The sequence below is a fragment of the Gaeumannomyces tritici genome (genome assembly GCF_000145635.1).
Source record: "Gaeumannomyces tritici R3-111a-1 unplaced genomic scaffold supercont2.7, whole genome shotgun sequence".
Lineage (NCBI taxonomy): Eukaryota > Fungi > Ascomycota > Sordariomycetes > Magnaporthales > Magnaporthaceae > Gaeumannomyces > Gaeumannomyces tritici.
This window is the reverse complement of record NW_008804551.1, coordinates 298,226-326,152: the sequence shown is the minus strand read 5'-3', so window position 1 is coordinate 326,152 and position 27,927 is coordinate 298,226. Positions and strand designations below refer to the sequence as shown.

The window sequence follows — 27,927 nt, the reverse complement described above, 5'->3', positions numbered from 1 at the left end:
CGTTTCTGTCGCACCACATTCCACGCCCGTGATCCCAACCCGTGATCCCAACGCACGTCAGTAATACCTCCACCTACGCAATCCTGGCCTGGCGTGCCTGGCCTTGTCTGCTGCAAGTCTCAGCTTTTACCGCCCATCACCGTCTTCGGTCTGACTGCCACCGAATGTCGGTCTGTTGGGGACCTGGGGGTGCTCGTGCTCGCGCTCGTCCAGTAGCAGCAGCAGCAGCAGCAACAGCAGCAGCAACAACAGCCAACGCATCCAAGCCTCCTCTACGGCCTGTCCAGTCCAGTACCTCGCTGTGTTTTAGCTGCACCATCCTCGGCGGGCCCGGCACGGAGGCGCTGGCGAGGACCACCCGCTGAACAGAGCAAGGAACTCGGCAGCCATTGCCACCCTAAGCAAACCCCCCTGCCGCCTCCTCCACCCCCGACGCCTATCCGGCCGACGCGCCCAGCTAATTACAGCAGTGTCCGGCTGGGTCCTCCTCCTCCTCCATCCACGGCTCCATTGTATTGTCGATGCAGGCTCCATAACTACAGCCGCACCACCCACTCGGTCCTGTCTGGGCAAGCAGGCTGGCCTCTGCTCAGACCCTCGCCTTTCACTTCTCCTCCACTCCCTCCATTCCTCCTCCCCCAGTCCGGCATCCTGGTATATACCGACCTGACTGCCCAGTCAGCGAGGTATTCTCCCTGGGGTGCGGCTGTTCCTTTCTTTCTAACCCATCACTCGTTTCCTTCTTTCATCCTCTCTCGGAAGCATTGAGGACTGCACATGAGCCCGGGCGTCTCCCCTCGCCTTGGGACCCTATCAGACGCGGCTGTTGGATCTACGGGACGGATTTGCGGCATGGCAGTTTCAACTTCTGCATAGTGCAATCTCAAGCCGCCCCTTCGCGCGGCCACACCGCCGCTCCCCGCACGCGCTGACTATGGGCAACGTAAACTCGGCCGAGGCTCCCAGGAGAGTCGCTCCTGCGTCGAATAAACTGGTCAAGCCCCGGATGACTAGCGTTGCCGCACCCCGCCTGCCAAACCTCAACGCCAGCCAACCCAGTTGCGACGACGCCCTCCCCTCTTCTCCCGGTCTGGTGCGCGGCCGCCCCTTCTCGTCCTCTCACCCGTTCAGCGTGCCACCTCTATCGCCCTCGGTTCCGTTCCCTCAGCTTGACGTCGACTTCTCGCCCTATCTTGATCCGCTCGACGACGACATCGACTACGCGAGCGCCTCGATGGTCGCCGAACCCATCAAGAAAGAAAGGAGCCTGCGCAGGATCTTCCGCTCGAGATCGTCCTCGACAGCACAGCCGAGTCGCAGGGGGAGTCCGGAGAGGAGAAATACCACCGCTGCGGCGGCCGCAGCGCCATTACCACCCCTCGAAGGGCAGGGTGTTGCGCCACCTACCAGGTGCAACTCCATGCTGGGAGCCAGTGATGCTTTGTACCGTGACCAGTCGACTACGGATAGGTTCGCTTTTCCCCGATTATTGGAGACCCCTCTGTATGCCCACGGCCTTGGCGCCTTGGTGCTCCTCTGCTTACAACCAAGAACCTCACAGTTGGAACATTGCCGACTCCCGTGTCTCGTGGAACTACAATCTCACGTCCTACGAAGCCAAACGCCTGCTCAACCTCGCACAAGGGGACGCCACCGGTATACAAGATGAGATCTCGGCGGCAGTATCGGAGAATAAATTCTCGGTGGTCTCCGAGGTGACGTGGAAGAGCTCGCACCCACCCCTGACCGAGACCGCCGCCAGCGTGGCCCTCAGCCGAGCGAATTCAGATCTCTCCCTGTACACTCCTGTTCGAAGGCGCTCCGTCATCCAGACGCCTGGCCTGGCCACTCGAAGGAGTGCCAGCAGGCCCCCACTCAGCAGCCAACGTTACAGCCACCCACCCACACCGAGCCTGTCGCGGCAGGCTTCCTCTGACTCTGTCGGCAGCCGTGTACTGTCGATGCCGCCCCTACCCTCTCGGATGAAGGTGTCTGACGAGGTTCGGGGACCCGTGACACCCTGCGAAGGGGATTATCAGACTATCGGCGCCTTCAAGCTCGGAACGCTGCGAATCATGAATGGTACCGTCAGCCCCGGCGCTGTGAGCCCAGAGCCTGACAAGAAGCGGCGGGTCAGGCATCCAGCTGTGCCGCCACCTACTGCCAAGGAGGCTAGCTACTTCACGCCAGTTCCCGCTGTCGAGTCTGAGAGGGCTCGGAAAGGAATTCGGCGAGATGTGGACTTGACAATCCGGACGGACGCACCGATTCCCCCACCGAATGCTCCTTCAGTTGTTGTTCATGCGGCCCGGCTTCTGCGCAGCCCTACGGCGGCGATCAGGTCGCCTGTGGCTGCATCATCTGTCTCGCCGTCCCTGCTGCAGGTCGGAGGGTCAGAGGGGCTGAGAGGAGCGGATCGGCAGTACCTGGGGCAAATCCAGTTCAGCCCATTCTCCATCGCGGGCGATCCTCCCTCAAGCCCACTGGTGACGACATCGAAAGCCAACGAGCTGGAGGACCACTTGTTTGATGACGACGCGCAGTCCGAGTACTCCACGCTTGAGGTCCTCGACTTGCGCCTGGATCCCAATGCCAAGTCGGAGCCCACAGTGGTGTCTCCAAACTCTGCAGGACAAGGCAGCAAGACCGGTGATGGGTCTACCTCGAGCAACCCGAACTCGGAGCTGTCGCACAAGCCGCTGACCAAGACGGACTCGGGTTATTGCTCAAACGTTTCGCTGCGCTCGCTGAGGTCTTCGTCCAGGGACGTGTCGTGGAGATCTGGCGATGGGAAGCGTACATCTCTCAGCAGCCCGCTTGGGATTGCGCCTTCGGAGGGCCAGGTACTGTCTAGTACCGCGATTCCGCCTTCTCCTCAAAAGGGGCCTCCGCCGACACCTCCGCCAAAAGACTTTGTGCACTCGCCACGAGCCGGGGTGTCAGGCTCTCGAGCTCTGCCGCAACCGCTTGCTTTTGAAGCCAAGTCCCGTGCCGGTACCACCACGACTCCCGACAAGTCTCTGAGGAGGGAAAGTGCGTCGGCCGCGATGGGAAGAACGTGGACTGTTGCTCCCCAGTCTCCAGACTCGGCAATGGCCTCGCCCAGCAGCACTGGCTCAGCTGGATCGGCTTCGAAGCTGAGTAGCAGCAGGGGCTCACAAAAGGGGGGAAGACTTCACCGGCTGCTGAGCCGTGGAGGCCCGGGCCGGTCTCAGGCAGTTTCGGCTCCACAGCCCACGCACGTGTCCAAGAGTGCCAACTCTGCGTCAGCTAGCCGCGAGGGACACAGAAAGCTAAGAACACACTCTGGGCTGTTCCATATGAAGGTCAAGAAGTTGGACCTCAAGTCTCAGGCGAGCAAAGACACTCTCAAGACCATAATGAGTGTGGGCAGTCTCGAGGCGCGTGCGGTCGAGGCTGCGCAGAATGGAGAGGTGGCATTCGACTCCCCGGGCAAGAGCCGGAGGCACACCTCTTACACGCCTTCGGCCCTCGGCCAGGTTGCTTCGGCCGGTGCTGATATGCCACCGGTGCCGGAGCTAACGCCGACAAAGCCGAGTCGCACCATGAGCGTCGCGCGGAAGCCTTTGCCTGTGTGGAAGGACAGGCACACACTGGCTGTCGACACATCATCTGGCTACTTGGCGCTGAACGGCGACAGCATCACTGGTAGCATTTCCAGGTCGCCCACCATGATCACGCGCAGCCCGTCCAAGATTTTCGACAAAGACTACAGAGACGAGCTGCACTTCTCGCCCAGTGTCACAGAAATCAGCATCATCAGCCCGCTGGCGATTCCCTCCCCCACTGAAGACGACCAGCCGTCGCCTCCCAGTCCCGTGGTGCCGGAGCTCATGTCACGGAAGAGGGTTGGCGCGACGTCACCGCCCGTGAGCAGGAGAACTCGTAACCAAGGGAACCTCAGGGTCCCTGCGCTTCTGCGGCCGAAATCTACAACACCATCCCCCGCGCACTCGGCCATGCTGCCCCAGGAGCAAGATGCCGCTTCCGGATCTGTACATCACCAAGAGGCCCTCCAGCAGCTCACCGGGGCTTCAGCGGGTGTGCCCCAGGCCCCATTGTCGGCGCCAATGCAACCACGCAGGTCGATGACGCTGGAGCTGAGATCGTCGCGGTCCTTTTCCAGAGCTCCGGATTGGCAGGTCAAGACGGATCATGACACTTCCCGACGCTCGTCTATGGAAGTGCGCCCAGAGGACCCTCTTCGGGCCTTGGAGGTGGTGGTGGCAGAACAAGGCCACGCTATCCGAAGACATTCGAGCGCGCAGCCGCCGCCGTACGTGATATCGCCGCAGGAGAGTCCACAACTACGTCACCGGGCCAGCTACGATGACCGCACCCGGCCGCAGATGCGGTACCTCCCGTCGCAGCAACAGCTGCAGCAACATCCCTCCATTCCGGTCACGGATCCTCGGTGGTACCGCCAGTCGAGCGATGCATATGGGCAGCAGCAGCAGCAGCAGCAGTATCGCTCATGGCAACCACAGACGGCGCAGCAACAACAGTTGGAGAGACAACATCAATGGAACCAATGGCACGAGCAGCAGTACCGGGACCAGTCGCCACAATGGGACCAGCAGCAGCAGCAGCAGCAGCAGCAGCAGCAGGGACACTATTCGCGTCCCCACGTAGCTCGCGGCGGCCACGGGCGTAACAACAGCCTAGGGTCGCCGGATCGGCAGGGACAGCCTGGCGTCCCGTACCGTATCCTCCACAGCTACAACTCGCCTGCTTACCGGAACGCGCCCATTTGGGGATGAGGGAGTGCCGCCTGCCAGCCGCCCGCTTGACTTTACATCTCGTTTGTCTACCAGCACACACGCCACCATTGAATTATTGACGCTCATTGTTTCCTAGGCAGCTCGCGCTCACGACTTCTCATCATAGGGCGTCCCGAAACATAGGGAGCGCCTCTACTTTTCTTTCCTCTCCTTTTTCTTTCTGTTTCCACACTTTATTAACGTATTGATACCACATGGAGCCTTCGCGCCCCTTTTATTCTTTTTGTCATATCGATTGGAAGCGACGAGGTCTTATCACATATACCCCCCTGCAACTTTGGGCCATGTACTACAACTACCTTGCAACATCTGGCGAGATTTGTGCGAAGCAACTCACAGATCTGGGTTTTGTTCTTTTATTCTGGCGTATCTGGAAGCTCCATAGTCAGAAATGACTTTCTTGGACATAGTTTGCCGTTTTTGTTTACAAGCGTGATATTTTTGTCAGCCACCTTTGTTTCTCTCCAGTACCCCCGACTATAGCCCAGAAGCCTAGCCGTGCTCGAAGCAACGCATACCTCATAAGCAAATACGGAGCAAAGGCAATACCCAAATTGAAGGACTATTATTTTTTTGCTTGAGCAAGCTAAGCTGTGGGCCTGGGGACGCGACCCGGGAGCCAAGGAGGAAACGCCTCATGTATTCAAAAGCGCGAGGGTGCAATCAAGATTGTGAAGTGACGGACGCAAAAACATGGGCGGTCGGCTGCATGCGAAGTGATCTGTGGCATACGCAGCAAGCCAATATGCTGCCTACAACAGCTAGGGAGGTGGGTGACAGGGGTTTAGCCGATGGAGACAGCAGACGTGCTGGGCATGAAGCTTCGGCGGACAGCCAAGACAAAGGACGGAGCACAGCTCTCAGATTTGAGCCATTTGCATTTGGGCTTTTTGTGATAGCCGAGCTTGACGCGGCGGGAGGGGGGGTAAGGACCCCATCGGCAAACAGGACAAGGTGGCTGGCCGATAAGGTACATACGCTGCAGCCGCTGCGTGGTAGCCCCCCTCCCCTGCCAGCCGACGCTTACAGCACACGCTCAGCTGACAGAGAGACCAGCGGGCGCTGGGCGGGGCTCTCCTGGGCGGTCTCAGACAAGCAGTCACGCAGCCTTCAGCTTTAGGCAAGGATGGGCCAGGTTCGCCACCCCAGGAGAGAGGGGGACAGAAAACAAATCAAATAAAAATAAACAAAAACAAGATAAGAAAAAAAAAAAGCAAAACAAAACAAACCATGGGCACCGTAAGCTCCCGATTTGTTGCCCATCTGGGTTCGGTAAAGAAAAAAAGAAAAGAAAAAACGAAACGAACCGGGGATGCGATGGGCGGGGGAAAGGAGGAAAAGGAGGGGGCTTGGGAGGGGGAGGAAGGCAAAGGACCAGGACAAGGGGGACTGACTGACTGATTGACGGGAGGGAAACTGACAAGACCTTGCTTGACTGAATGTGACCTGAAATTCCGCCACGGCTCCAGATGTGCTTTGACCACCTCCTGCTTCTTATTCTGCCCTTGGGAACAAGTTCCATTTTGATTCTTTTGCTTCTTGCGGACCCGTCGCTTCATCATACAGCAAAACCGCCCGTCCCAATCGCGAGACCCTGAGATAAGGAGCCCGAGTGGGGGAAGGATAGCACGAAAGAGAGAGAGAGAGAGAGAGAGAGAGAGAGAGAGAGAGAGAGAGAGCGCGAGTGGGGTGTGTGTGAGGGAGCATATCGCACGCATACAGTAGAAATGGCACACCACCTCTTTGCGCGCCGGCCGGAGCAGCCGACAACAGCAACGACAACACACCACCACCACCACCACCACCACATCCTCCTCCAGCCGAGCCGGCTGTTGTCCCTGACGCCGCCCCCGACTACCACGGCGCACCACAAGAAGAGGTCGGCCCAGCACCGCGTGCTGCAGCGGCGGAGCAGCCCCGCCGTCCTGGCGGCAGCGGCGGCGGCCGCCGCAGAGGCCGAGGCAGCAGCAACAGCAGCAGTAGATACACTGCCACCACCACCACCACTACCACCACCACCGCTCGGAAACGTCGGTGCCCGCTACGACCCTAACCCTGCCGCTTCCTCGTCATCCTCTCACCACTACCACCACCCCCAACACCGTCACCACCATCACCACCACCACCACCACCACCACGACCTCGCCTCGCTCGCCTCGTCCTCCCCAACTCCGTCCCTCCGCGGCGGAAGCGACGCGGCCAGCATCGCCACCACCACGACCCGCACCTTCGAGTCGCTCCTGTCCCGGCACCACCGCCACGACCACGACCACGACGCCGACACCGACACCGACACCGACCATAACCACAACCACAACCGCCATAGACGGGCAACCTCCGACGCAACAACAACATCCCCCTCCTACTATTACTACACCTACAACCACCAACCCCGCTCGTCGTCCCTGTGGCTGCTAGGCCGGGGCGCCCCCACCGCCTCGGAACCGTCGCCGCCCCGGAGGCGGCTGGTCAAGGAACCGACATCCGGGTCGCCCCGGCCGCTCCTGGCCTTCGAGATCGGCGGTGGCGGGGACGTCGAGGACGAGGCACCGCCGCCGCCGCCGCCGCCGCCGCAGCCCCAGCACCAGCAGCAACAACCCGACATGTCACCACCGTTAGCGACATCAGGGCTCGGTAGAAGCGGCAGCGGCAGCGGCGCCATGCGCAGGAGGGTCTTCGACCGCCTCATCGCCCTGTACCGCCGTGAGAAGTGAGGATACCATACTCTGCCTCTCCTCCTGGCTGCCACCACCGTATTGTTCCTGCCTCCTTTCGTCCGATTTGTGCTGTACTTTGCTTCCTCCACGACTGCTCCTTCCTCTGTTCAAAGCTTCCACCACATCATGGCATAGCATGGCATTCGCTTTATCTTCTGCATCACACATCAAAAGCAGACAGTATTGCAAACTATTTGATCCATTATCGTCGTAAATCGTTATATATATCCGGCAAACTTTGATCGGACCACAAACCCAATGCCGCCGAGTAACGTGCTTTGCTGCCGTCTTTAGCTTCGTCCTGTCTAAATCGGATAAATAAATAAAAAGGACGACCAAACGAACCCGCGATGTGTCAGGAAAACAAGCAGAAGCAAACAAGGAACAGCAAAGAGACAAGCAAGTGGGAACGTAAATGGAAGAGTAAAAAAACAAAAACGTCAAAGGGGGTAATCCAAAAATCAATCGTAAAAACTCGAAGCGTCAACCACCCATCCAACCAATCCCTTGTATGAATGTTTCCTTCGCTTGTGAGTATGGAAAAGGAGGGAAAAAAAAAGACATTCTTGTGCTTCGTCATGAATGCGTAAACGTAACACGGACGAGGATTAAACCGCGACGGTGCTCAGGCTTTTCCCTTTCATCTCTTATTCCTGAACAACTCTCTTGCCCATCGAGCTCTTGTCCATCTAGCTGAGGTAGCCGCGCACCGGAGGGCGGTCGTAGACGACCTCGCGGTCGACACCAACCACGAGCTCGCGGTCGTAGTCGTACTTGCTGCTACGGCGTCGGTGGCGGTTGTCGCGCGTTTCGCGCTCGTACTCAATCTCGCGAAGGTGGCGCCTGCGGTGGCGGCGTATATCGTCCGTGAGCTGAACGAGCTGGAGTACGTCCTCCTATAGTCGGAAAATGATGCGCAGTCAGCAGTCTGAAGAGGAGCCGAGGGGTGAAGGGCAAAGTGGGAGAAAGATGGAAACTCACGTATTGCAGGTACTGCATAATGTAAAAGAACGGGCCCCTCTCCTCGTAGTCGTAGCCCATCTCCTCGATGGCCTCGCGGATGACAAGGTCCTTGGTGATCTCGGTCCACATATCTTCCGTCGCCTTGGGACGTCTGGGGGCCCTCCCGCGCGAGGTCTTCTCGATCTCGATCTCGTGGTTCTTGTCCGAGACCGAGATGTTGAGCCGGTCATTTGTCTCGACGACACGCTCGCGGGGGCGCTCGCTGGTCACCGTGGTCGTGTTGGAAGACACGTTAGACTCGCTGTCACGCTCGGGGACAAAGCGAGCCCGGCGTACGCCGCTGTACCGCTCCCACGTCACGTCGGCCGCGCCGCCGCCCGCGCCCTCCATGCGGACGCGCTCCGTGCCCGGGGGCACGTCGACAATGGTCCAGTCGCGCGTAGCCCCACCATAGGCCTCGCCGTTGCGGCCCCGCGCGTCGATGCGGGACGTAATACGCTCGCTCTCATCGCGGTAGTCGGGCAGGGCACTGTGAGAGCGGCGGTGGCCATGGTGCGTGTGCTCGGCACTAACGCTGGTAGACCGATGACGATCGTCGATGTCGACACGCAACTTGTGCCGGTGATCAAAATCGTCAAAGGTACGCCGAGCCGGCAGCGGCTCGGGGGACGGCGAGCGTCTCTTGGCCACGACGAGAGCACCTCTCTCGCGCGAAACTGACCGGCGGCGGATGTTAATGTCCACCTCATTGCGGCCACGGGTGCGCGTGATGTCAATGTCGGTGTCACGTGTGATCTCCACCTCGCGCTGCTTCAGAATCGGCCGCGGGGCGGGCGAAGGGGGCGGCGGAGGACGAGCCTGGACGACGCCTATATCACAGATAAAAATAAAATAAAAAACCATGATTAGGGAGACTGCATTCAAGCGGGTTGGGGATGAGATAGTGATGGATAAACATACCGTGGTCAATGTTCCTGTAGTGGGTGATAACCTCCCTCTCGATGGTCGGCCCACGAATCACCTCGGGAACAGCGGGGGCGGGAGGCGGCGGGGGCGATGGGCTAGGGCTGGGGATTCGCTCCCTGGAGCGCGAACGCTCAATAATGCGGATACGCTCGCGCTCGTGCGAAGGCGACCTCCCGCGAATGGGGTGCGGCGACGGTGACCTCCTCCTCTCGAATTGCCGGATCTCGACACGCTCGCGGCGCGGCGGGGGTAGGGGCTCCGACACCATAGAAGGGCTCGGGCTGCGGGCGCGGCGGACGTACTGGGTGCGCTCCTCAAAGCGGACCTGGCTGGGCGAGCGGGGTCGGGGTCGGGAAACAGTCTCGATCTCGCGCTGACGCAGGACCATGGCGCCAGAGGTGTCAGCGGGAGCGGCGCTGACCGGGCCACGGCGCTCGTCCCTCAAGAAGTTGGGAAGCCGTGAGTCATCATCACGCTCGCGCTCGCGCTCGCGGACTTGGACTCGGCTGCGGGTCGGGCCCTCCTCTCTCCTGACCTCTTCGAAGCGCTCGTAGACATTTGCCTCTGAGCCACCACCACGGCGTTGGGGCGGGGCGCCCGACCCGGTGGTGTAAAAGGTGTCGCGGTCATCGTAGAAATCCCGCCGGTCGGCCATTATGGACTAAAGGGGTGGGCAGAGCGCACACGCTTCTGCAGACTCTTTTGTTGTTGTTGTTCTTGTTTCTGATCGGGCACTCTGAGTGCGCTTCTTTCTTGGCGTGGGTGTCTGAAAGTGCTCAGGTTGCTAAAAGCAGGCGTGAAGCCGCTTCTTGTCGTTTTTGCGCGCGGCGCGTGAGCTAGGTTGAGTTGTCTAGTCCAGATGGCGTCCGTTTCTTTTGGAGCGGTCTGGTCGTGTCCGTCTTCTTGTGGTGGCGGAACCAGACGAAACGGGGGGCCTGGGTTTTGATTGCGGGGTTTGGGTAGCGAGGCGTGACCTGACAAGTCCTAGACTGTTGCTCTCTGGGTCTCGCTTTCGCCCGAGACGATCCACAAAAAGGGGTTTGGGTATCGCGACCTGCGTTGGGCAGGGGGTGACAAATGGTTTCTCGGAGCGGGCCGGAAACAAACACAGGCGTCAAGAATAAAGAAAGAAGTAGAAGAAGCTGCTTCTCGAGAGGCTGCCGCGAGAGTCGAGGGGTGAGGAAGAGGGGGAGAGTTGCACAAACTGCGTACGAAGCGCACGAAAGAGGGGGGTTATGAAGCCGCCCAGGAGGAGCAGCAGAAACAGCAGCAGCCGCAGCAACAACCAGCGGCGTTAGCGTATCGTCGGGCTTCGGGTCGCCCTGGTGCGGTGTCTTCTGATCGGCGCCAAAGGGCAGGCAGCCCAACCAGAGCTGCAGGGGAGGATTGGGTGGCCGTGCTGGAACCGCCTAGAAAGGGGGGAAGAGTGAGGGGCGCAGCGAGCGGGTAGGGCAGTGCGCGTGGGTGGTGGGTTTGTTTGGCGAGGGCTGGGGCGCTAATAAAAGAAAGAACAAAAAAAAGGAACCGAAAAGCAACTCAGAGGCTTGTCGACCCCGGGGCTCGGGAGCACGGCGACGAGGGCGAGGGCGAGGGCGAGGGTGACGAGGGGGTCGTTCTTGGTAGCAGGAGAAGGTCAAAGAGGGCAAAGGGGGTGCTCAGGGTCTTACACTACAGTAGTGCGCCGTGCCTTTATTTTGGTCGTTTGACCAGTAGATTGGCAAGATGGGATCCTTTTTGCAGCCGATCAGTTCAGGCGGTTCCATGGATGGATGGGCAGGCTTGGTCGAGTCCTCTTCGCTCTCGTTCGTCGCCGTTCCCTGCAGCAAGGCTTTTTGGGCGCCAACCAGGCTCTGGCAGGACATGAATCGTCATCCAAACCGGTCCCCGCGGCAGAATGGAGGGGCTGGTCGGAAAAAGCTGGGTCCAGGGACAGGGGTGACACACTGGGCTCGTCGCCCTTTCCGCGGTGGCAGTTCTGGCAGGTGCCGGGACGGGAAACCAGGGCAGGAAGGAAGCGGCAGCCGGGGGGGTTTGGTTGGGTGGGGTGGGTACACCTTCCCATCTCGCGAGCTTGCTGATGATGGCACCAAGCACGAGGCCTGCCCCACTCTTGACAGCCGTCTGAGACGGGCGGGAAAATCAGGAAAACGGAAAATGGAAAATGGAAAATCTGTCATTTTGTCTTCTGTCTGTGCCTTTTTCCTCCATCTCGTGTCTACCCATCCGTCTTACCGGGCTGGACTGCCGTTGCCGTTGGTGCCGTTGTTGAGACGAGGGACCTGTCCATCCGACGGGAATACATGCCTAGTCCACGCCCCGTTCGTTCGAGCGGTTTTGCAAGGAGGCCGCTGCCGATGAATCTGACTGTGGCAGGCGGCCGTCTCTCAGGCGCCCAGGCAGGCGTCACGCCAGGGTGCAGGCTGGTCCCACGCACGACTGCATGTGTTCAGCTGCCCTCGGCCCAATTGGGGGGATTGGGTGCCGACTCGGTAGCTCGCCTCCCCGTCAGGCGAGCGCGGGACACCAGACCCCCTTCCCTCAACCCCCTTCTCCAGAACTCCAGAACTCCAGAAGGCTGGCCAGCTTCCACCACGTCTCGGCCCCCTTCGCAGCCCGCCCACTCTGCCGAGCCATCACGCACTGCGGTGCACAGTACTTCTGGCCCCCCGCATCACATCTGAGTGCATGCATCGGAGAACCCTAGATGCCTTGCCCGAGTGATGGTATGAGGTGGCATCCGGGATGAGGGCTTTTGGCTAGTTTCTGGGATGCTTGTTGCCCGTGCTTATTTCCCTCACCTCGGGCGGCTGAATCGAGTGGCTCTGACGCAATTGTGCAGCTTCTGCCAGCCCGTTTTGGGCATGGAAGCCTGAGCCAAGGGAGCTTCCCAGGCCTCCGCTCGCCAATCAGATACGTCCGTGCCGTCTGGCCCAACTTGGTCCATGGTCCATCGAGCCTTTTTTTCCACGCGCCAGATTCCGAACAATCAGGATCCCGAGATCAGGGAAAGGGAGCAATATCACAGCCTTTCTTATAGCCTCGCGTCCACTCCCGATGCGACGGGCGGAGCTGCAAGTTTGTGCACTATTACGTCTAGCGCGGAGGAACGCACGACGTTTGGGCCTTTTTTCCTCCCTCCCCAATAAAACGAAGCCCGCCGTCACATCGTCATACGAAGCAGTCCTATAGGCTATAGGACAGATTGTTCAACGGGAGTTCCCCATTCACGTTACCGGAACTGCATGTTTCTATCTGGCCGCCGTGGCATGCAAGTGCAGCTCCGCCCGCCCAAAAACTGACGTAGTCTCACGTGTGTGCGTGTGCCGGCCTTGCATCTTCCCCACCGAGCCCCTTCAAGAAACCCACCGCAGGCTAAAGACGGATGCGCCGGCCTTGGACAGGCCGACCTCGAGGCCGCTCCCGTCGCCGCTCTTGATGCTGGCCGGGATCGTCGCGCCCTTCCTCTCCAGCACCATCTTGGCGCCCGCCTCGGGCTCGGGCAGCTGGTAGAAGCGCCGGCCGGCCCGGCTCAGGAACAGCTCGAGGGCTTCCTGCGTCACCTCGTCGTCCGAGATGACGCCGCGCTCGACAGCGTCCTCGAGCGCCAGCAGCACCAGCTGTGTCGCAAACGGCTGCGTGAAGACGCCCGCCGGAACCGGCTGGCCCGACTTGGACGCCAGCGGGTGCGGGGCGCTGTCACTGCCGCTGTATTTTTTTGGTGGTCAGTTTTGTTGTTCCGAGGTCGAAATGGACCAAAAGCAAGTTGGCTCGGGGTTGCCTGTGACGAGATGGTGAAGGCGGCATGACCGAAACCGGAAATGATCATCGCCTGTGTCCTCGACACTGACAGCTCACACACAGACCCCGCACGGCAGCCACCGCCGACTTTGTCGACTTACAAGAAAAACTTGGGGTTTCCGCTGCACACGGCCTTGACCAGCGCGTCACGGTCTTTGGGCTTCTTGGGAATCGGCTTGCAGAAGGCGTGCGGGTCCACCTCGCTGACGTCCCCGGTGAGGTAGAGGTGGTGCGCCGTGATGGTGCCCGCCACCGTCGGTCCGCAGGCCTTGACGGCCTCGATGGCCGCGGCCGTGGAGCAGTGCTGTTGTTCGTCGCCTTTGCTTTAGAAACCCTCGTCTGGTCTTGGTCAACAAAAGAAGAAGAAGAAAAAGAAAAAAAGACTCACCTCGAGAATGACGCGCAGTCGCGGAAACGTCTCGTGCAGGCGCCTCAGCTCGGGCAGGAACGCCTCCTCGAGCGACAGATCCTCGGTCGGCTCCGCATTGGGCACCTCGCCGTGGAGGTTCAGCACGAGGCCATGCTCCTCCATGGCGCGCAGGACGGGCGCGTAGGCCTCGACAAAGTCGGCGCCCGCCCCGGACTCGGAGTTGGTCGTGACGCCCTGCGGGTACATCTTGACCCCCGTCACGCCCGCCGCCGCCGCCTCGGCCACCACCTCGGCCGTCACGCTCGGGTGCAGGTACAGCGACATGAGGTAGTTGACGCGCGGCTCGATGGCCTGCAGGGCGGACCGGATCTCGAGGGCGCGCGAGACTGTCGTCACGGGCGGTTGGAGGTTGGGCTTTTTTTTTTTTGTTCATTAATGTTAGTATCATTGTTTTGGTATCTGTTATAAAAATAAGAAAGAAAAAAAATACATGAATACGTACCATCACATAGACAGTGTCGACACCCCCGTTGCGGATCTCGGGAGTCACCAACTCCATAAGCTGGACATCACATGGCCGAAAGAGAGCGAGAGCCTCGTGTAAGCGGAACATCCACGGCACGCCTGACGCCGAGGGGTAGGGGTCAGTCAGTCAGTCAGTCAGGTCATGGGGGAGCCAACCTTGCCCTGCCGCAAGTGGACGTGCATGTCCGCCGAGGGCGGTAGCTCCAGCTGCTGGATGTCCTTGAGTCTCATTTTTTGAGTGCCTGTGGGTGGTTTGTTTCTTTTTCTTCTCTTGTTCGGTGCTCGTTTCTGAGGATCGTGCTGGTTGAGCGCAGGCTGCTGCAGTTGTTGAGCTCAATTTGACTGGCCTCGCCGCTCAACCCCGCCAATTGAGGGTTTCCCCAGCAGCTCGGCCAAGTGGGGTCACGATTCAGGGGCTCCGGAGCCCCAACTGCCCGAACCTACCTACCTCATATCGATACTTGCTTACCAGACAAGCCATAGTCCTTGACATTATGAAGGGAGGTAGTTTAAAGAGTCGCAAGTCTACAACCACCAGTGATATAAAACTGACACATGCGACCAACTTTGAGAACTGGAATCCGGTAGCCGAAGAAGTAGAGCCGTCATCAAGATATTACAGGAATTCAAGACTATAATTTTGGTACAACACCGAACACCACCGGCAGTAGAAGCACAGCCCAACACAACCTCTGACGGCCCGCAAAGCTTGGGTAAACATTCCCCCCTGCAGGCACACCCTCAGCGACGCGATCATGGCTTGTGATAGCTGGGCTGCCCCTGGTGCATCAGCGCCTGGCTCTCAGGCCCGGCCGCCCCGTGGCCGTCCATCTCGAGCGTGGGCCTCTGGTCGGGCAGCTCGTGCGTCGTGTAGCGCGGGTCGGCGAGCTCGTGCGCCGACGCCACCGAGTGCAGCTCCTGCGGCGGCATCGCCGGCGGCGGGCTGCCCGCGCCGCCGCCCATCGGCTTCTTGTCATAGCCGCCCCACATGCTGCCGGTGCCGTCCGAGAAGGGCGTCGCGGGCTGCGGCGGCGGCGAGCCGCCGTGCCCGTAGTAGTACTGCTGCTGGTGCTGCTGGTGCTGCGCCGCGAGCGCCGTCTTCTGCCGCTCCTCGTCCTCGGCCTGCGCCTTAGCCTCGGCCTCTGCCTCGGCCTGCGCCCTCTTCTTGCGCTTCATAATGCAGATGACGAGGACGACGCCCATGATGGCCAGGACGCCCACCGCCACGCCCACGCCGATCCCGGCCTTGGCGCCGAGGGACAGCTGTCCGGAGCCGCCGTCGTGTTGGTCCGGCACGCCCGACTGGCCGGGGTCGGCGGGGCTGCTGTTCGGGTCCGTGGGCGGCCGCGACCCGTTGGCCGAGACGACTGGCAGGGCCGCGGCCGGCTTCCAGAGGCCGTCCGTATCCAACTTGATCTCGGTCAGCACCTTGTTGACCATGTAGTAGATACGTATGACGGACGTCGGCTGGTGCGATGCAAGGGCGAACTCGGCGTTCGGCTCGTCCGCGAGCGGCCACAGGCTGGTCGACAGGTTCGTGTTCATTAGCCGCCAGACCCAGTTGATGTTGCCGACCTGGTGCAGGGCGCGGTCGCTGCCGATGTAGAAGATGCTGCGAGTTATAGCCTTGTCGATGGCGACCTCCAGGGACTTGGGATTGCCCGTCCAGGCTGGGAGCGAGAAGTTTGTGGCGGACTGGGCATCTGTCTGGATGTTGGTCGTGTTGGTAAGATTCGTGTTGGCTGTCACGTTGATCCCCAGAGCCAGCGGGCGTGGCGTAGTCGCTATCGATTGTCGGAGGTGCAGCGTCAGCACTTGGCCTTGGCACACATGTGCTTGTTTCCTCCTTTCTTCTCACCCGTTCTGCTTACCTAGCCAGTATCTACCGTCCGAGTTGGTGCGCGCCACTCCTATGTTTGCGCTGTCTCTGGGATAGGCCATCGTGATGTTGCGAGTCTTTTCCTGGAACTGAGCCCCAAGAGCAAAGCCCGACGTGGTATCTCGCGACACGACGCCGGCATGATAGAAGCTGTTTGCTACAGGGTCGTATCCAATCGACTGGATAGTCTTGTTGGTATCGTGATAGTAGACACGGTACCCGTCCGTCTCGCCGAGGAGGACAGAGGCGATTCCCGTGGTGCTGTGCACCGGTGGTTTGTCGTCGGATATAATGCGGTCGTTGAGCTTGTTGAACTTGCCCGTCTTGTGATTGCACTCGTGGAAGGTGTTCACAATACCACCATCCTTGTTCTGGTAGAAAATTGAGGCCTGTGGAAAAAAGCGTGTAAGAGAGAATCGCCACCAACACGACCGAATGGAACCCTGGTGGTACTGCCGTTAATAGCTTACCACCGTCTTGCTGCTATCCCACCAGCCCCTTCCAGTCAACGCGGTGCCGTTCCGTGGCTCAAAGGCGAGCGACAGCGTGTTTGGCGGGTCAACTGGAAATACAGGCGTGCCACTGCTGTTGCAGAAGCTGTACATGATGGCACCCGTCGTCTCGTTTTGCTTTATCACCTGGGCACCAAGATCGGTCCACCAGGCCGCCATGGTGGCCGAGCAAGACTGCACCGCCAGGCAGAGGATGAGCATGGATGATGGGAGCGCCCTGGCAGGGCGCCCGGCGAGGGAAACCATCTCGACGCGAACCCCGAGGTCGGTACCCCAACTCGTGGATGTCGTTAGGAGCGTATCGTTACCCCTTAGGATGGATAAAGGAAACAGGCTAGGCGCTACGCGCCAACAGACATGAACTATCGCACTAGACCTTTAAGGCGTTGTGAAGGAAAGGACAGCCGAGATGTGTCGGCCAGCTCGGCGAGGGCGGCGAGATAACAACACAAAGTAGTGGCGCACTGGAGTCAAGATGGATCAGAAACGAGGGAACAGGTCGAAGAAAAGTGGCAGGTCTTGGGTGCACAAGGGCCGCAGAATGGGTGCGGCACAGCAAAGAAGTGAGGGTGGTGCAGAGGGGTGGAAAGACGACGGATCAGCGCGATATGCGACCAGGCAGTCGTCGATAGGAACCTGGCAAGATAACCTCCACCCCGCGAGCCAGGGCCCGGGTGCGGTAAGCAGGGGGAGATGACGGGAGGGAGAAAAAAAAACGCCCCTGGCTGCCATCGTATAAGATCGTCCAGTGGATGGGCACCTCGGCGAGAAGCTGAAAACGGGCCCCCACCTCGAACCTCATCCAGACGGCTGCCGGCTTGTCCGTCATCCGATAAGCTGTGGTAGGGCAAAAAAGGATCAGAAGCGAGATGTTAAGGGGAAATGGGGTGGTGCTGATGCATTGTGAACTGTGCCATACGCATACTCATGTTGTACTGCAGATCAAAGCCCGTTCCCTCACATTGACCCAGAACAAAACCTCAACAAGCACATTGGCGGTGGGTGTGTCCGAACAGGCTACACAGGAGAAATCACTAGACTGAGGGCGTGTGTCAGCAACCAGCATGGGGCTGATCGCGGGGCGTGGGTGGGAAAAGACTAGGCCTAGAGTAGCGAGGTGATCGCGAAAAGCTGAGCGGTTAGCATGGGTCAGTCGGCGGACGGCGGTCCAGCGTGTCGAAGTCCCCCTAAGCCTTGCCAGATTTCATCGAAAGCAGGGGTCGAGTCCTCAGCCCCAAATAGCAGAGCGGTGGGCCTGTGCCCATTTGATGGGTCCTGCTTGTCCTTCTCGCCTCTCAGTGGCCCGCTCGTAAAGATTGGTCCGGCGGGACGAGCAAGTGCAAGATCTGCTCTCCACCAATTTCCCTTGCCGTCTCGCCCTCGATGCCGACACACAGCAACACATGCCAAACCGTCAGCTGCCAACCAATCGCTGTGTTTCTTTTCTGGTGCCCGACGCTGTTCGAGCGGGTCAGCAAAAACACCATCGTAGCCAGTACCAGCACACGGACAAGACGCTCGCCGTGCTGGGTAGTCCATCACCGCATCAGACCCGCGCTTCGCATGGCCGCGCCGTCCTGTTAAAGTAGCGGATAAATCCCACGTTGGAATTGCAAAGCCGGACAGAGATTGGACAATCCTGTCCTGCCGTCGTCGAATGGCGCGCTAATTAGACAAGGTACAATACAAGCAAGAGCAATAGCTAGGGTGGCGAGTTGCCTAGGTCGGTATGCCTAGGTCGGTAGGAGTGTTGATGGAAATGTTGCTGCCTATTCCAGGCCCCGCTTCACATCCTTGGCTCTCAGGCCCTCCAGCGTCGTCTCGGGTGTATCGTAAGAGGGCCTTCCGCCAAGTATATCCACGATGTCCCTCAGAGGGGCCCAGAAGGCCGTCTTGGACCGCCTGTTTTGCCAGTCCGTCTCGTTGGTCTCAATCTCCTCGATCGGCCGCATCGACACCTGCGATCCCGTGATGCTGATGACCCCCGAGCTCATCGGGTCGGCCTTGACCTTCTCCGGCGCCCCCTTGCCGTAGCTCTCAAGGTGCTCAATACACTTGATGGCCAACCGGACCGCCCGGCAGCGGTCCATGGGCGACGGAGTGTCTCCCTGTGCCCAGTGGCGGGGTGTGATGTCGCGCGACTCGAACCGCCCGTGCGCCTCCTCGCGGATCAGATCTCCGATCACCTGTGCCGTGTACACCTTGCTCGCCTTCTCCGCCACGAGAATCAGACGCCCGGCGCGCGACCGGCCCTTATCTTTGGCGAAGACAGCCTTGAGGTGCTTGATATCCGAGTCCAGCATACTCATGCTGATGCCCTCCTCTGGCGTGTACACGGCACTCGCACCGCAGGCCAGTCCCGCTAGCGTAGCCACGTATCCGCACCGCCCACCCTGCGTCTCCACCACGAAAACGCGGCGCCTGGTCGACGCCGCCGACTGCTTGATGGTGTCGCAGAACTGCACGAGAGCGTTCAGACAGGTGTCGGAGCCCAGAGAGTATTCCGTCCCGGGCACGTTGTTCGACACAGTCGCGGGGAGTAGCGCAAATGGTATGCAGAGCGAAGGATACTTGTCCCTTGCCTGCCGCAGCTCTGATACGGCCCGGAAGGCCTCGAATCCACCGACGATGAACATGGCATCGAGCTTGTACTTGCCGACCAGGTTTGCGATGTGCTCCATCCCGGACTCGCTGGGCAGTTCACGATTGGTTCCAATCTCTGAGCCGCCGAGGGTGCCCCATTTGTCGACCTGGAACCAGTCAAATCCCTTTACAGAGCCCTCGTAGTTGCCTTTATCGCCGACGTCACCGTGATGCCTGGCGAAGCCAGCAAAGCCGTTCTCTATCTTGACAGCCTCGTGGCCGCGCGACATGCAATAGGCAACGCCGGCCCTTGTGGCCGCGTTCATGCCACCAGCTGGGGCCCCCACGTTGATGAAGCCGATTCTCATTTGCTGCTCTCCGTGCACCATGTTAGCAATGCATCCCTATACGCCAACTCTAATCCAACCGGTCACCTCAGGGGAATGAAAGGGAGTACTCGCCTTCTCTTTGGGCAGAAGGAGACTCTTGTTAAGATTGACCGAAGTCAGCATCATGTACGACTTGTACTGTTCCGCGAACTCGACATCCCGGAGCGACAGGGCTAGGTCAAAGTCCTGGGCCTTGATGGCGTCGGCAACCTTCTTGGTGTCCTGGACTGCCTCCATTAGGTTCTTTCTGATGATTTGGTTTTCGCTCATGGCGATGACGCAGGTCGGAGTCTCAGGGGTCGCCTCAAGCACGGCCTTGACGGCCTCGACACCCTGCAATGTTGCAAGCATGCGGTCGTATGCCACCGCTTTGCCACCACGTTGAAGGTGGCCCAAGACACTGGTGCGCGTGTCCAGACCCAGACCCTCCTCGTCAGCCAGCAGCTCATGGACCTCATGGGCCGTGATTTTCCTGCCATGGCGGTCATGGGCGCCCTCGGCGATGATGACAATGGTCTTCTTGGTGCCGATCTCGCGGTTCTTCTGGATGATGGCGCACATCTCCTCCTTCCAGTTATTGTCCCTGGGCTTTTCAGGGATGAAGACGAAGTCAGCACCCGTGGCGATGGCGGCCATCAACGCCAGCCAGCCGCAATGCCTGCCCATGACCTCGACGACGAAGGCGCGCTCGTGAGACTCGGCCGTGGAGTCGATCTTCTCGATGCATTCGCAGATGCTCATCAAGGCCGTGTAGCAGCCGATGGTGGCGTCGGTGCCCGACAGGTCGTTGTCGATGGAGCCGACTAGGCCGACAATGTTGAGATGGCGGTAGGGCTGAACTTGCTTGGTTGACAGTTCTCCTTTTTGAACGAGCTCGTCAAGAAGTGACGGCCACTCGGCGCGGAACTTGTCGGCACCAGTCAGGGAGCCGTCTCCGCCGCAGATGATGAGGGCGTCAATGCCGTTCAAGACCATGTTCTTGGCGGCGATGAGGCGGCCTGGGCGCTCGTAGAAGGCCATGCACCTGGCTGTGAGAATCTGGGTGCCGGCAGTGGCAAGGTAGTTGCGGACATCCTCCCAGCTGGTCTTCTTAATGTCGTCGCCGCCCCGGACGAGGCCCTCGTAGCCGCGGTAGACGCAGTAGGCGTCACAGCCCATGTGGATCGCCATCCTGACGACGGCTCGGACGGCGGCGTTCATGCCTGGGGCGTCGCCGCCCGAGGTCATAACAGCGATTTTCTTTTTGGGCGAGTCCATGGTCGCTGTTGAGGTTGAAGCTAGTCAAGTGGATGAGTACTTGAGTGAGTATCTAGTAGGTAGATAGTAGGCGGGTAACGCGACTTAAACACCGGTTGCCTAGTAGGTACTATATGCTTGAATTAAAAGGCCGAAGATAGCAAGTATGAGAAAGAAAAGAAAAAACAGAAAGAACGAGGCTTTTAGGTGGGCTGGTTTCGATGGCTTGCGGCTGCCCGCCCGTAGTTTGGATCGTTGGTTGAGCCTTCTTTGAGCTCAACCCTCCTTGCAAGGGGTGGGGGGACCCATAAAAGTCAAAGGTCTGAGGCCTCGAGACGACGCGACCAAGGTACGTCACTGCGGCGTACATAGCCCAGCGAATTACAACAAGCTCCCTTTTACTTTCGTTATCTCGTAACATAAACCCCACCCGCTCGTTGAATTTTAAGCCGGCCCATATCTGTGGTATACAAGCGAGAAAAAAAGTCTCTAAAACCACCTCAGGTATTTGATAGAGGACAGTGACGCTGCCTGTCCCACAGGGTGCCGGTTCACTCCCACCTGTAAAATCAGGCACTAGTGTTGATACGCGTACTTGGGGGTGGTATCGCTTCCAATGGCAAGTAAATATTGGCCGGGGAGGAAACATGATAGGAAATAGAATATGAAGTAGGAATCACCCTACACAACATCACCAAAGTGGTAGGTACCTCTGTGCCCTCAACATGCGGGCTTTTGCTGAATGACCCTCGTGGTGGGGAATGCCCCTCCTTTGCATGGGTAGCCAAGCTCCCGGGTGGGATACGTCAGACGCGTTCCTGCCACCGCTGCTGAGCTTCAGCCACTGGAAAGCTTCAGCCACAGCCCCTTGCATCGGCATATGCCAAATTCGCGGTGGAGACAAGAAACATTCCCGCCATCTTGTACCGTCTCCAACTCCAAAATAGACTCGCCAAAAGGCTCGCTACAGCGCCAAACGGCTCGCTACAGCATCGCATACATCTTCCGCCCTACCCCGTAATGTCAGACCCCGCACAGTCGCCCTTGTCCCTGCGGCCATGGCCCACCGGGGACAAAAGGCCCAAGAGCCTCGCCGAGTTCATCGCCCGCGTCAAGTCGGCCGGCCCCGAGGGCTTCCGCGGCATCAGCGAGGATGAGCTGCGCAAGGAGGTCGAACTCGAAACTGCCGGCATCGCCTCGACCGAAACGGCCGCCGCCGATGGCGACGTTGAAATGGAGAGCGGCCCTGCGGATGGCGATGAGTCGACGACAGCAGTGACGGCAGACACCATCAGGACGGCGAGGGACGAGGCCCTGAGGAACATTGAGTATGCGCGCGCAAGTGGAAAGAAGCTGTCGGTGGACGATGGCTTTTGTAGCTGACTCTTGTCTCTATGCTCTGAAGCATGGCTCACCAGAACGCCATGCTCACCCTCGACTTCGTCTCGCTCTTGCTCACCAAGGAAGACCCCACCAACGCCGGGAGGACCCTCTCCCCAACCCTGAGGGAGCTCGTCGGCATTGGCACCCTCGGTGCCGACCAGCTGGCCGCCCCGCAGACCAATGTGTCGCGGGTCCAAGACAACAAGATGGTGGCCACGGGCTGGAAGTTTCTCGACATCAACAGAAGCATGGACTCGGTCCTGTCCGCCGCCGCTCGTCTGCAAAAGGAGATCTCGCTCGAGACCCGGTACTGGGCTGATGTGCTGGCTGTCAGCGAAAAGGGGTGGTCTGTCTCACGTCTTCCCTATGAGAGGCAGACGCTAGGTGTCAAGTTTGGTTTCTCGGAATGTACGTCCCCCCCGCCCGGCGATATCGACCCGGCTGCGCACACAGGAGATCTGGAGAAAGTCTTGGGTGCGGAATCGCTGACGCCTTGTTTATAGCTGCGCCCGAATTCCGAAACACCAGCCTGGCCCCCATGAGGCGCAGCGACGACGGCGCTGTCAGCCTCGATGCCGCGAGGGTCGCGAACCCGCAAAGAGTTCGCGTGTCTATCGAGAGGGATGGCGTGGTTGTGGGCAGGGCCATGCTGCCCCAGACCCCAGCCCCGGATGCGCCTCTGGAGAGCCGAGTCATGGAAGCACGCAACACCATCTTCCACCAGGAACTGTGGTACGAGATCAATCGCGAGGGTCGTACTCTGCTCTCGTTTGGTGTTCGGCTGGCCGACGGGGCCGTCAGCTACGAGTTGGATAAACACACGAAAGCTGTTATCCGCTTGTGCGACCTGACGGACGACGCGCCGGCTGAGCTTGGCTGGGGGGCTGGCCCAGATGACATGCTCGCTGAAGCCATCAGCAGCGCCCTGCCCTTGCTCCTGTCGTACGCTCACAGGCTGAATCTGCGCGTCCGATCGCAGCCGGGCCCGCCCCAGGTCAGGCAGAGTCGGGCCGGGCAGCCGTACGCCCTCCTCAGGCCTGTGATCGCCTACTTGGAGCACGAGCGCTCTCTTGAAAGGGCAACACGATTCGTGTCGGACCTGACATGGGTCCTGCAGTCGGCAGGCTACCTGTCGGCCTCGTTCACCCTTATCGAACCGCCCGTATCAACGGCGTCGCCGGGGTCATCTCGTCATGCATCCTCATCCGAGGCCCTCCTCCACACATTCCTCAGCCCGCACGAGTTCCAGCTGCAGCTAAGTATTACTCCGGCCGTGCGCCTCTCGGTTATCGGGACCACGCTCTCGGTTATCGGGACCACGCAGCTTTCCGCCCGCCTCTGCACCATGTACTCGACGAGACTCCTGCCGCCTCTTGGGGAGGTGCCTCCAGGGCCGGGCGAGCCACTGCCCCAGCAGAATACGCTCCGCTTCATATACCCGCCGTCAGAAATATACCCTAACCTCCGAGAGGTTACCCACTACATTAGAGGTGCAGTGGCGCGGTTCCTGGCCGATCAGGCCGAGCAGCTTGCCTTCTCAGTCGCGGGGCCGATCGAGGGCGACGCGGAGCAGCGGCTTGACTTTGTCAAGTCCATCGATGGGACAGCCGTATCAGCAGTCGAGCCCGACAAGAGGTCTGTCAGGTTTGAGGTCAACCTAGTTGGTAGCAATGGGGAGGCGGTGGGTGTGGATGAGTATGGTTCTCCGCAGCTGAGGGTCTACGGCGTGTGGCCGCCGTTGAGAGATGGCGAGGAGCTGACGCCTCAGACATGGATATGGACCGTCGAGGAGGCCAAGGGCGGAATCGGGAAAGAGACGGTCGAGGGAGTGTGCATCAGCATCTTCAGGGGCTTGGATTACTAGGTGCAATCCGAGCCCATGCCTATCTAGGCAGGCAGGTAGCGACAAGGCACTTGACTGTTGGCTTGGCTAATGTAAGGAGGCAGCGACCTTGCTGCTGTCTAGGTACCTGGTCTGGTACTAGGTATTTAGGAAGCAAGCATGAAGCGATCAACTGTGAGTGGCGCCTGACCGCGAGTGCCCGGTTTCTCTACCCCTATGACGCGTACGATACCATCATCGTCCTTTACGCTCGACCCTTCCTACTCGTGCTGGCGAGGCAGCTTCCCTGGGCGGCAGGCACCTACCAACCTTGACTACATCTGAGTTTCGACCGAAAAGGCAAACAGGGCAGGGGGATCAAAAATCCTACCACCTGCTTCGGCTTGAACCTAACACTTCCACGATTCAGCCACTTCGGTCGGTAATTTTGGTGAGCATCGTCAGAAACAAACCGGATCTCCATTCGTTCAGATATCCAGAAGGCCTATACATACGCCAAGGCACAACTCGCGAATATCGATACGCTACTCTTGGTCCAATCAATCAGCACGAGCATCTCGTCGATTTATCTCCAGCAAAGCGGAAGATGGCATCGGGCGCTGCAACTGGTCCTGACGAGCAGCCTGCCGCCAGGCCCAAGCCAAAAGCGACAGGTTGCAAACACTCTGCTGGCCCTAGCTCGAGCTGTGGCCACGAGCCCGGCGTTGATGACCAAGATTTCAAGTTCTGGGACGGCCCCAAGGCTGGACCAAAAGTTACCCCAGAGCTTGCCGCCGAGCGACTAGCCCGAAAGGCCGAGCGACTAGCTAGAAAGGCTCGCAGTGGCCGGGCCTCCGCTGCCGCCGCTTCCGCCGCCGCTGCCGATGCCGCTGCCGCAGCCGCCGCCGCAGCCACCGCCGCAGCCGCGGCGCCCGAGACGGGCAGTAGTGGCAGCGGCGGCGAACCCGACACACGCCCCGTGATGCGCTACTGTTGGGGCCAGGTGGTGGGACCCGAGCCGCGCACGTGGCAGGAGCTGCTCGAGGAGGACTACGGCGACATGCGCGCCTTCATGAAGGACCTCGACCTGCCCCGGACCCCCGACGGCGTCGCCGAGGCGGAGGAGAAGCTGCGCCGCTACGCGCGCCGCGAGGCGCGCGAGCTGGAGCGCCTCGCGGACCGGCAGCGCCGCGGCCTCCCCTACATCGAGGGCGGCTACCCGCGCTACGCGAACAGGCCCCGCGAGCTGACGGCGGAGGAGCAGGAATACATCGAGAAGTGGAGGGAGGACAAGCAGGCCGACAAGGAGTACCGCAGCTCGGTGGCGTACATGAAGATGATGCAGCGCCGGTTCAAGGAGAAGTGCGCGAGGAGGCAGGCCGAGATGAAGGCGAACGGGGAGGTCAGCATGGCCGCGCGGCCGCCGCCGCGGCCCAAGACGGCCACGACGGACGCCGAGAAGGCGGCGCTCCGGAAGTCGATTCAGGACAGGCACAAGGTGGCGGCGATGATGGAGGCGATGGAGCGCGGGGAGGCGGGCCCGGCGTCGGCCGAGGACGAGGAGGCCCTCCGGAACTACAATTACGTCCGGAACGGCTACCGCCACGTAACGGCGGCCGAGACAACAAAGACAACAAAGACAACCGAGACAGCCGGGGCATGCGAGTCTGACCTTTCATCTTCTTCATCCGACGAGTCAGACTGGTCATGCCTGGAGGCATACGAGGCAGCCAGGACATCCGGGGATGAGCAAAAGTCATAGGCGATACTCGCGAGCTTTGCGTCCCCCCTCCCGGCGTTGGGTGTCATGTTGCCACGTACGTCCAGCCGCGTATGCTGAACACTGGCTGTTCTGACCAGGCGATGGGTAGAGACTTGCTACCACTAGCGTTCCCGTTCGAAACAGGTGGCAAAGCCGAGCATGTACATATATAGTTTGTTAGTATTATCTGTGTCTCTTCAGCGAGCCCCCAAAAAGAGGGACCCCCCTTTGGTCTAGATAGGTACCTCTAGATACGCTCGCAATGCAGCATCAATAGCAACCTCTACTCTACTCTACTCCCACTCTAGAGCGTGTACTCCCACTCCACGTCCTCCCACCCCTCCCGCTGACGCAGCGTGACCTCGACGTCCCGCCGTGGCTTCCACAGGCCCAGGGGCATCTCGTCCTCCTTGAACGGCGGCACCTCGACCTCGGCCGCCCCGGGCGCCAGCTCCCACGCGCACACGATGGCGGCCGCGACGCCCGTGACCTCGACGTGGGCGAGGTTGCGGCCGGGGCAAAAGACCTCGCCGCCGCCGAAGCCGCGGAACGCGGCCGGGTGCACCCGCTTACTACTGTCCCTACCACCACCACCACCACCACCTTCACCGCTGCTGCCGCTGCTGCTGCTGCCGTCGGTAAAGACGCCGCCGGCGGCGTCGAGAAATCGCCTGGGGTTGTACTCGTCGGCGTCGGCGCCCCAGACGTCGCGGCGGCGGTGCATGACGCTGCCGTCGAGCATGACGAGCGAGCCGGCGCGCAGCAGGTGGCGGCCGCCCAGCAGCACGTCGTCGCGCACCGAGCGCACAGACGACGTCGGCATGGTCAGGCGCAGCATCTCGCGGAACGCAGACGTCAGCAGCGGGCTGCGGTTGCGGAGGCCCGACATGTCGACCTTGGCCTTCTTCTTCTTCTTTTTCACTCCGTCCGCGTCCGCGTCCTCGGCGACGACCGTCACCGTCACGGTCCCGCCGTCGAGCAGCTCGGCCCGCACCTCCTCCAGCAGCCGCCGGTCGGCCAGCAGGCGGGCCAGGGTCCAAAAGGTGCCGAGGGTACTGTTGGGTATCAGGCCGAAGAGCATGCCGACCTCGGCCTTTGCCCAGTCGCGCATCGGGTAGCCGTGCTCCTCGAGGTGGATGCGCGCGCGCTCGCGCAGCAGCCACGACGCCTGCGGCCAGCGGGCGTCGTCGGTGTAGAAGGCGTGCATGGCCTCGGTGAGGCGCGCGCGCGCGCGGTGCGCCCGCGGGTAGAGCAGGGGCGACAGGCGGCCGCCGACGATGCCCATGGCGACGGCGCGGTCCTCGAGGTCCCAAAAGGCGTCGAGCAGGGTCGGGTCGCGCGAAAAGGGCCCGTCGGGCCCCCAGAAGGCCGTCACGCTCGTGCTGGTGATGAGGTCCCGGACCCAGGAGTAGAGCTGCATTGTCACCTCGCCCGTGGTGGTCCCCGTGGTGGTCCCCGTCCCCGACGCCGACGCCGAGAGGCGGCCGAGGTTGGCGGCGGCCCCGGCCATGAGGGCCGAGCTGAGCTCGTCGAGGGCCGGGCCCGCGGGCAGGGAGGCGTACAGGTGGTCGTGGTTCCCCGTCAGGAGGCCCGGCCCGTCCTCGTCGAACATGTTGCGCTCCATGACGGCGTGCGCCTCGTCCGAGAAGAGCAGCATGCGCCGCGCGAACTTGCTGGCAAAGGGCCGGAACGATATGGCCCTCGCCTGCCGGTGCACCGCCGCCGCCAGCGCCGGGCTGGTGATGATGTACTGCCTCGCGCCGGGTAGCGGGAGCGTGTAGATGTCGAAGCCGTACGTGTCCCTGGAGGTAGAGGGGGTATGGTAACGTCAATCTCATGGTGTTCATGTGAGACCGAAGCTTACTTATTCTTGCTTCTCCTTCGGCCACCCACCACCCACTCTTCTTGCTCGGTGGGAACTTACTGAATCACCTGGTAGTACTTCTTCCCGTACCACAGCATGCCGATGATGTGCCCGATCACGGGGATCTTGGTCGGGACCATGGGCGGCTCGCTGGGGTCGAGGTTGACGCGGAGCAGACGCTGCACCACTGCCATGAACACGGCCAGCAGCGACAGGCCGACGACGAGGGCCCGTGTCGGGACCGAGGCATCTTGAAGGGTGTCCATTGCCATCGCCCGTCTCGGCTTTTTTTTTTTTTTTTTTTGGCGCGAGCGATAGATGGAGTGTAGAGTACTACCTGGCAGGTCTCTTCAGTC

At 60.4% G+C, this 27,927-nt stretch overlaps 10 protein-coding genes across 10 annotated transcripts; 4 read left to right on the top strand and 6 right to left on the bottom strand.

The window, feature by feature from the left end:
• Positions 1-126: 126 nt before the first annotated feature.
• On the bottom strand, positions 127-511 carry GGTG_11451 (hypothetical protein; the record flags this gene model as incomplete). The annotated part of the gene is made up of 2 exons (XM_009229341.1): positions 127-299; positions 466-511. The coding sequence occupies 2 exons, from the start codon at positions 509-511 to the stop codon at positions 127-129; spliced, it is 219 nt and encodes a 72-aa protein (XP_009227605.1).
• GGTG_11450 (hypothetical protein) lies at positions 225-4,781 on the top strand (the record flags this gene model as incomplete). The annotated part of the gene is made up of 2 exons (XM_009229340.1): positions 225-1,470; positions 1,562-4,781. Exons 1-2 carry the CDS (start codon positions 935-937, stop codon positions 4,779-4,781), a joined length of 3,756 nt encoding a protein of 1,251 aa, XP_009227604.1. The 5' UTR covers positions 225-934.
• Positions 4,782-6,529: 1,748 nt separating this feature from the next.
• GGTG_11449 (hypothetical protein) lies at positions 6,530-7,516 on the top strand (the record flags this gene model as incomplete). Its single annotated transcript, XM_009229339.1, has 1 exon — positions 6,530-7,516. One exon carries the CDS (start codon positions 6,530-6,532, stop codon positions 7,514-7,516), a length of 987 nt encoding a protein of 328 aa, XP_009227603.1.
• Positions 7,517-7,700: 184 nt separating this feature from the next.
• On the bottom strand, positions 7,701-11,306 carry GGTG_11448 (hypothetical protein). The gene is made up of 3 exons (XM_009229338.1): positions 9,443-11,306; positions 8,501-9,351; positions 7,701-8,415 (listed from the first exon to the last, which is right to left on the bottom strand). Exons 1-3 carry the CDS (start codon positions 10,101-10,103, stop codon positions 8,209-8,211), a joined length of 1,719 nt encoding a protein of 572 aa, XP_009227602.1. The 5' UTR covers positions 10,104-11,306; the 3' UTR covers positions 7,701-8,208.
• Positions 11,307-11,617: 311 nt separating this feature from the next.
• GGTG_11447 (dihydroorotase) lies at positions 11,618-14,639 on the bottom strand. Its single transcript, XM_009229337.1, has 5 exons — positions 14,298-14,639; positions 14,119-14,178; positions 13,635-14,030; positions 13,348-13,550; positions 11,618-13,153 (listed from the first exon to the last, which is right to left on the bottom strand). The coding sequence occupies exons 1-5, from the start codon at positions 14,370-14,372 to the stop codon at positions 12,802-12,804; spliced, it is 1,086 nt and encodes a 361-aa protein (XP_009227601.1). The 5' UTR covers positions 14,373-14,639; the 3' UTR covers positions 11,618-12,801.
• On the bottom strand, positions 14,576-17,897 carry GGTG_11446 (hypothetical protein). The gene is made up of 3 exons (XM_009229336.1): positions 16,491-17,897; positions 16,013-16,409; positions 14,576-15,925 (listed from the first exon to the last, which is right to left on the bottom strand). The coding sequence occupies exons 1-3, from the start codon at positions 16,776-16,778 to the stop codon at positions 14,895-14,897; spliced, it is 1,716 nt and encodes a 571-aa protein (XP_009227600.1). The 5' UTR covers positions 16,779-17,897; the 3' UTR covers positions 14,576-14,894.
• Positions 17,898-18,080: 183 nt separating this feature from the next.
• GGTG_11445 (6-phosphofructokinase) lies at positions 18,081-21,024 on the bottom strand. Its single transcript, XM_009229335.1, has 2 exons — positions 19,577-21,024; positions 18,081-19,486 (listed from the first exon to the last, which is right to left on the bottom strand). Exons 1-2 carry the CDS (start codon positions 20,759-20,761, stop codon positions 18,302-18,304), a joined length of 2,370 nt encoding a protein of 789 aa, XP_009227599.1. The 5' UTR covers positions 20,762-21,024; the 3' UTR covers positions 18,081-18,301.
• Positions 21,025-21,760: 736 nt separating this feature from the next.
• GGTG_11444 (hypothetical protein) lies at positions 21,761-23,987 on the top strand (the record flags this gene model as incomplete). The annotated part of the gene is made up of 3 exons (XM_009229334.1): positions 21,761-22,068; positions 22,146-22,531; positions 22,627-23,987. 3 exons carry the CDS (start codon positions 21,761-21,763, stop codon positions 23,985-23,987), a joined length of 2,055 nt encoding a protein of 684 aa, XP_009227598.1.
• Positions 23,988-24,552: 565 nt separating this feature from the next.
• Positions 24,553-25,707, top strand: GGTG_11443 (hypothetical protein; the record flags this gene model as incomplete). Its single annotated transcript, XM_009229333.1, has 1 exon — positions 24,553-25,707. One exon carries the CDS (start codon positions 24,553-24,555, stop codon positions 25,705-25,707), a length of 1,155 nt encoding a protein of 384 aa, XP_009227597.1.
• A 304-nt stretch (positions 25,708-26,011) lies between these two features.
• On the bottom strand, positions 26,012-27,875 carry GGTG_11442 (hypothetical protein; the record flags this gene model as incomplete). Its single annotated transcript, XM_009229332.1, has 2 exons — positions 27,632-27,875; positions 26,012-27,509 (listed from the first exon to the last, which is right to left on the bottom strand). Exons 1-2 carry the CDS (start codon positions 27,841-27,843, stop codon positions 26,012-26,014), a joined length of 1,710 nt encoding a protein of 569 aa, XP_009227596.1. The 5' UTR covers positions 27,844-27,875.
• Positions 27,876-27,927: the final 52 nt, after the last annotated feature.

Excerpts from the sequence above, each read along its gene's own strand:
- GGTG_11448 (XM_009229338.1), bottom strand. The coding sequence starts at position 10,103 with ATGGCCGACCGGCGGGATTTCTACGATGACCGCGACACCTTTTACACC. Across the intron at positions 9,352-9,442 it reads CTACAGGAACATTGACCACG|GCGTCGTCCAGGCTCGTCCT; the intron begins GTATGTTTATCC and ends TCTGTGATATAG. Across the intron at positions 8,416-8,500 it reads TTATGCAGTACCTGCAATAC|GAGGACGTACTCCAGCTCGT; the intron begins GTGAGTTTCCAT and ends TTCCGACTATAG.
- GGTG_11447 (XM_009229337.1), bottom strand. The coding sequence starts at position 14,372 with ATGAGACTCAAGGACATCCAGCAGCTGGAGCTACCGCCCTCGGCGGAC. Across the intron at positions 13,551-13,634 it reads GACTGCGCGTCATTCTCGAG|CACTGCTCCACGGCCGCGGC; the intron begins GTGAGTCTTTTT and ends GACGAACAACAG. Across the intron at positions 13,154-13,347 it reads GGAAACCCCAAGTTTTTCTT|CGGCAGTGACAGCGCCCCGC; the intron begins GTAAGTCGACAA and ends AAAAAAATACAG.
- GGTG_11446 (XM_009229336.1), bottom strand. The coding sequence starts at position 16,778 with ATGGTTTCCCTCGCCGGGCGCCCTGCCAGGGCGCTCCCATCATCCATG. Across the intron at positions 16,410-16,490 it reads GGGATAGCAGCAAGACGGTG|GCCTCAATTTTCTACCAGAA; the intron begins GTAAGCTATTAA and ends TTTTTTCCACAG. Across the intron at positions 15,926-16,012 it reads GGACGGTAGATACTGGCTAG|CGACTACGCCACGCCCGCTG; the intron begins GTAAGCAGAACG and ends GACAATCGATAG.
- GGTG_11445 (XM_009229335.1), bottom strand. The coding sequence starts at position 20,761 with ATGGACTCGCCCAAAAAGAAAATCGCTGTTATGACCTCGGGCGGCGAC. Across the intron at positions 19,487-19,576 it reads TCCTTCTGCCCAAAGAGAAG|CAAATGAGAATCGGCTTCAT; the intron begins GCGAGTACTCCC and ends CACGGAGAGCAG.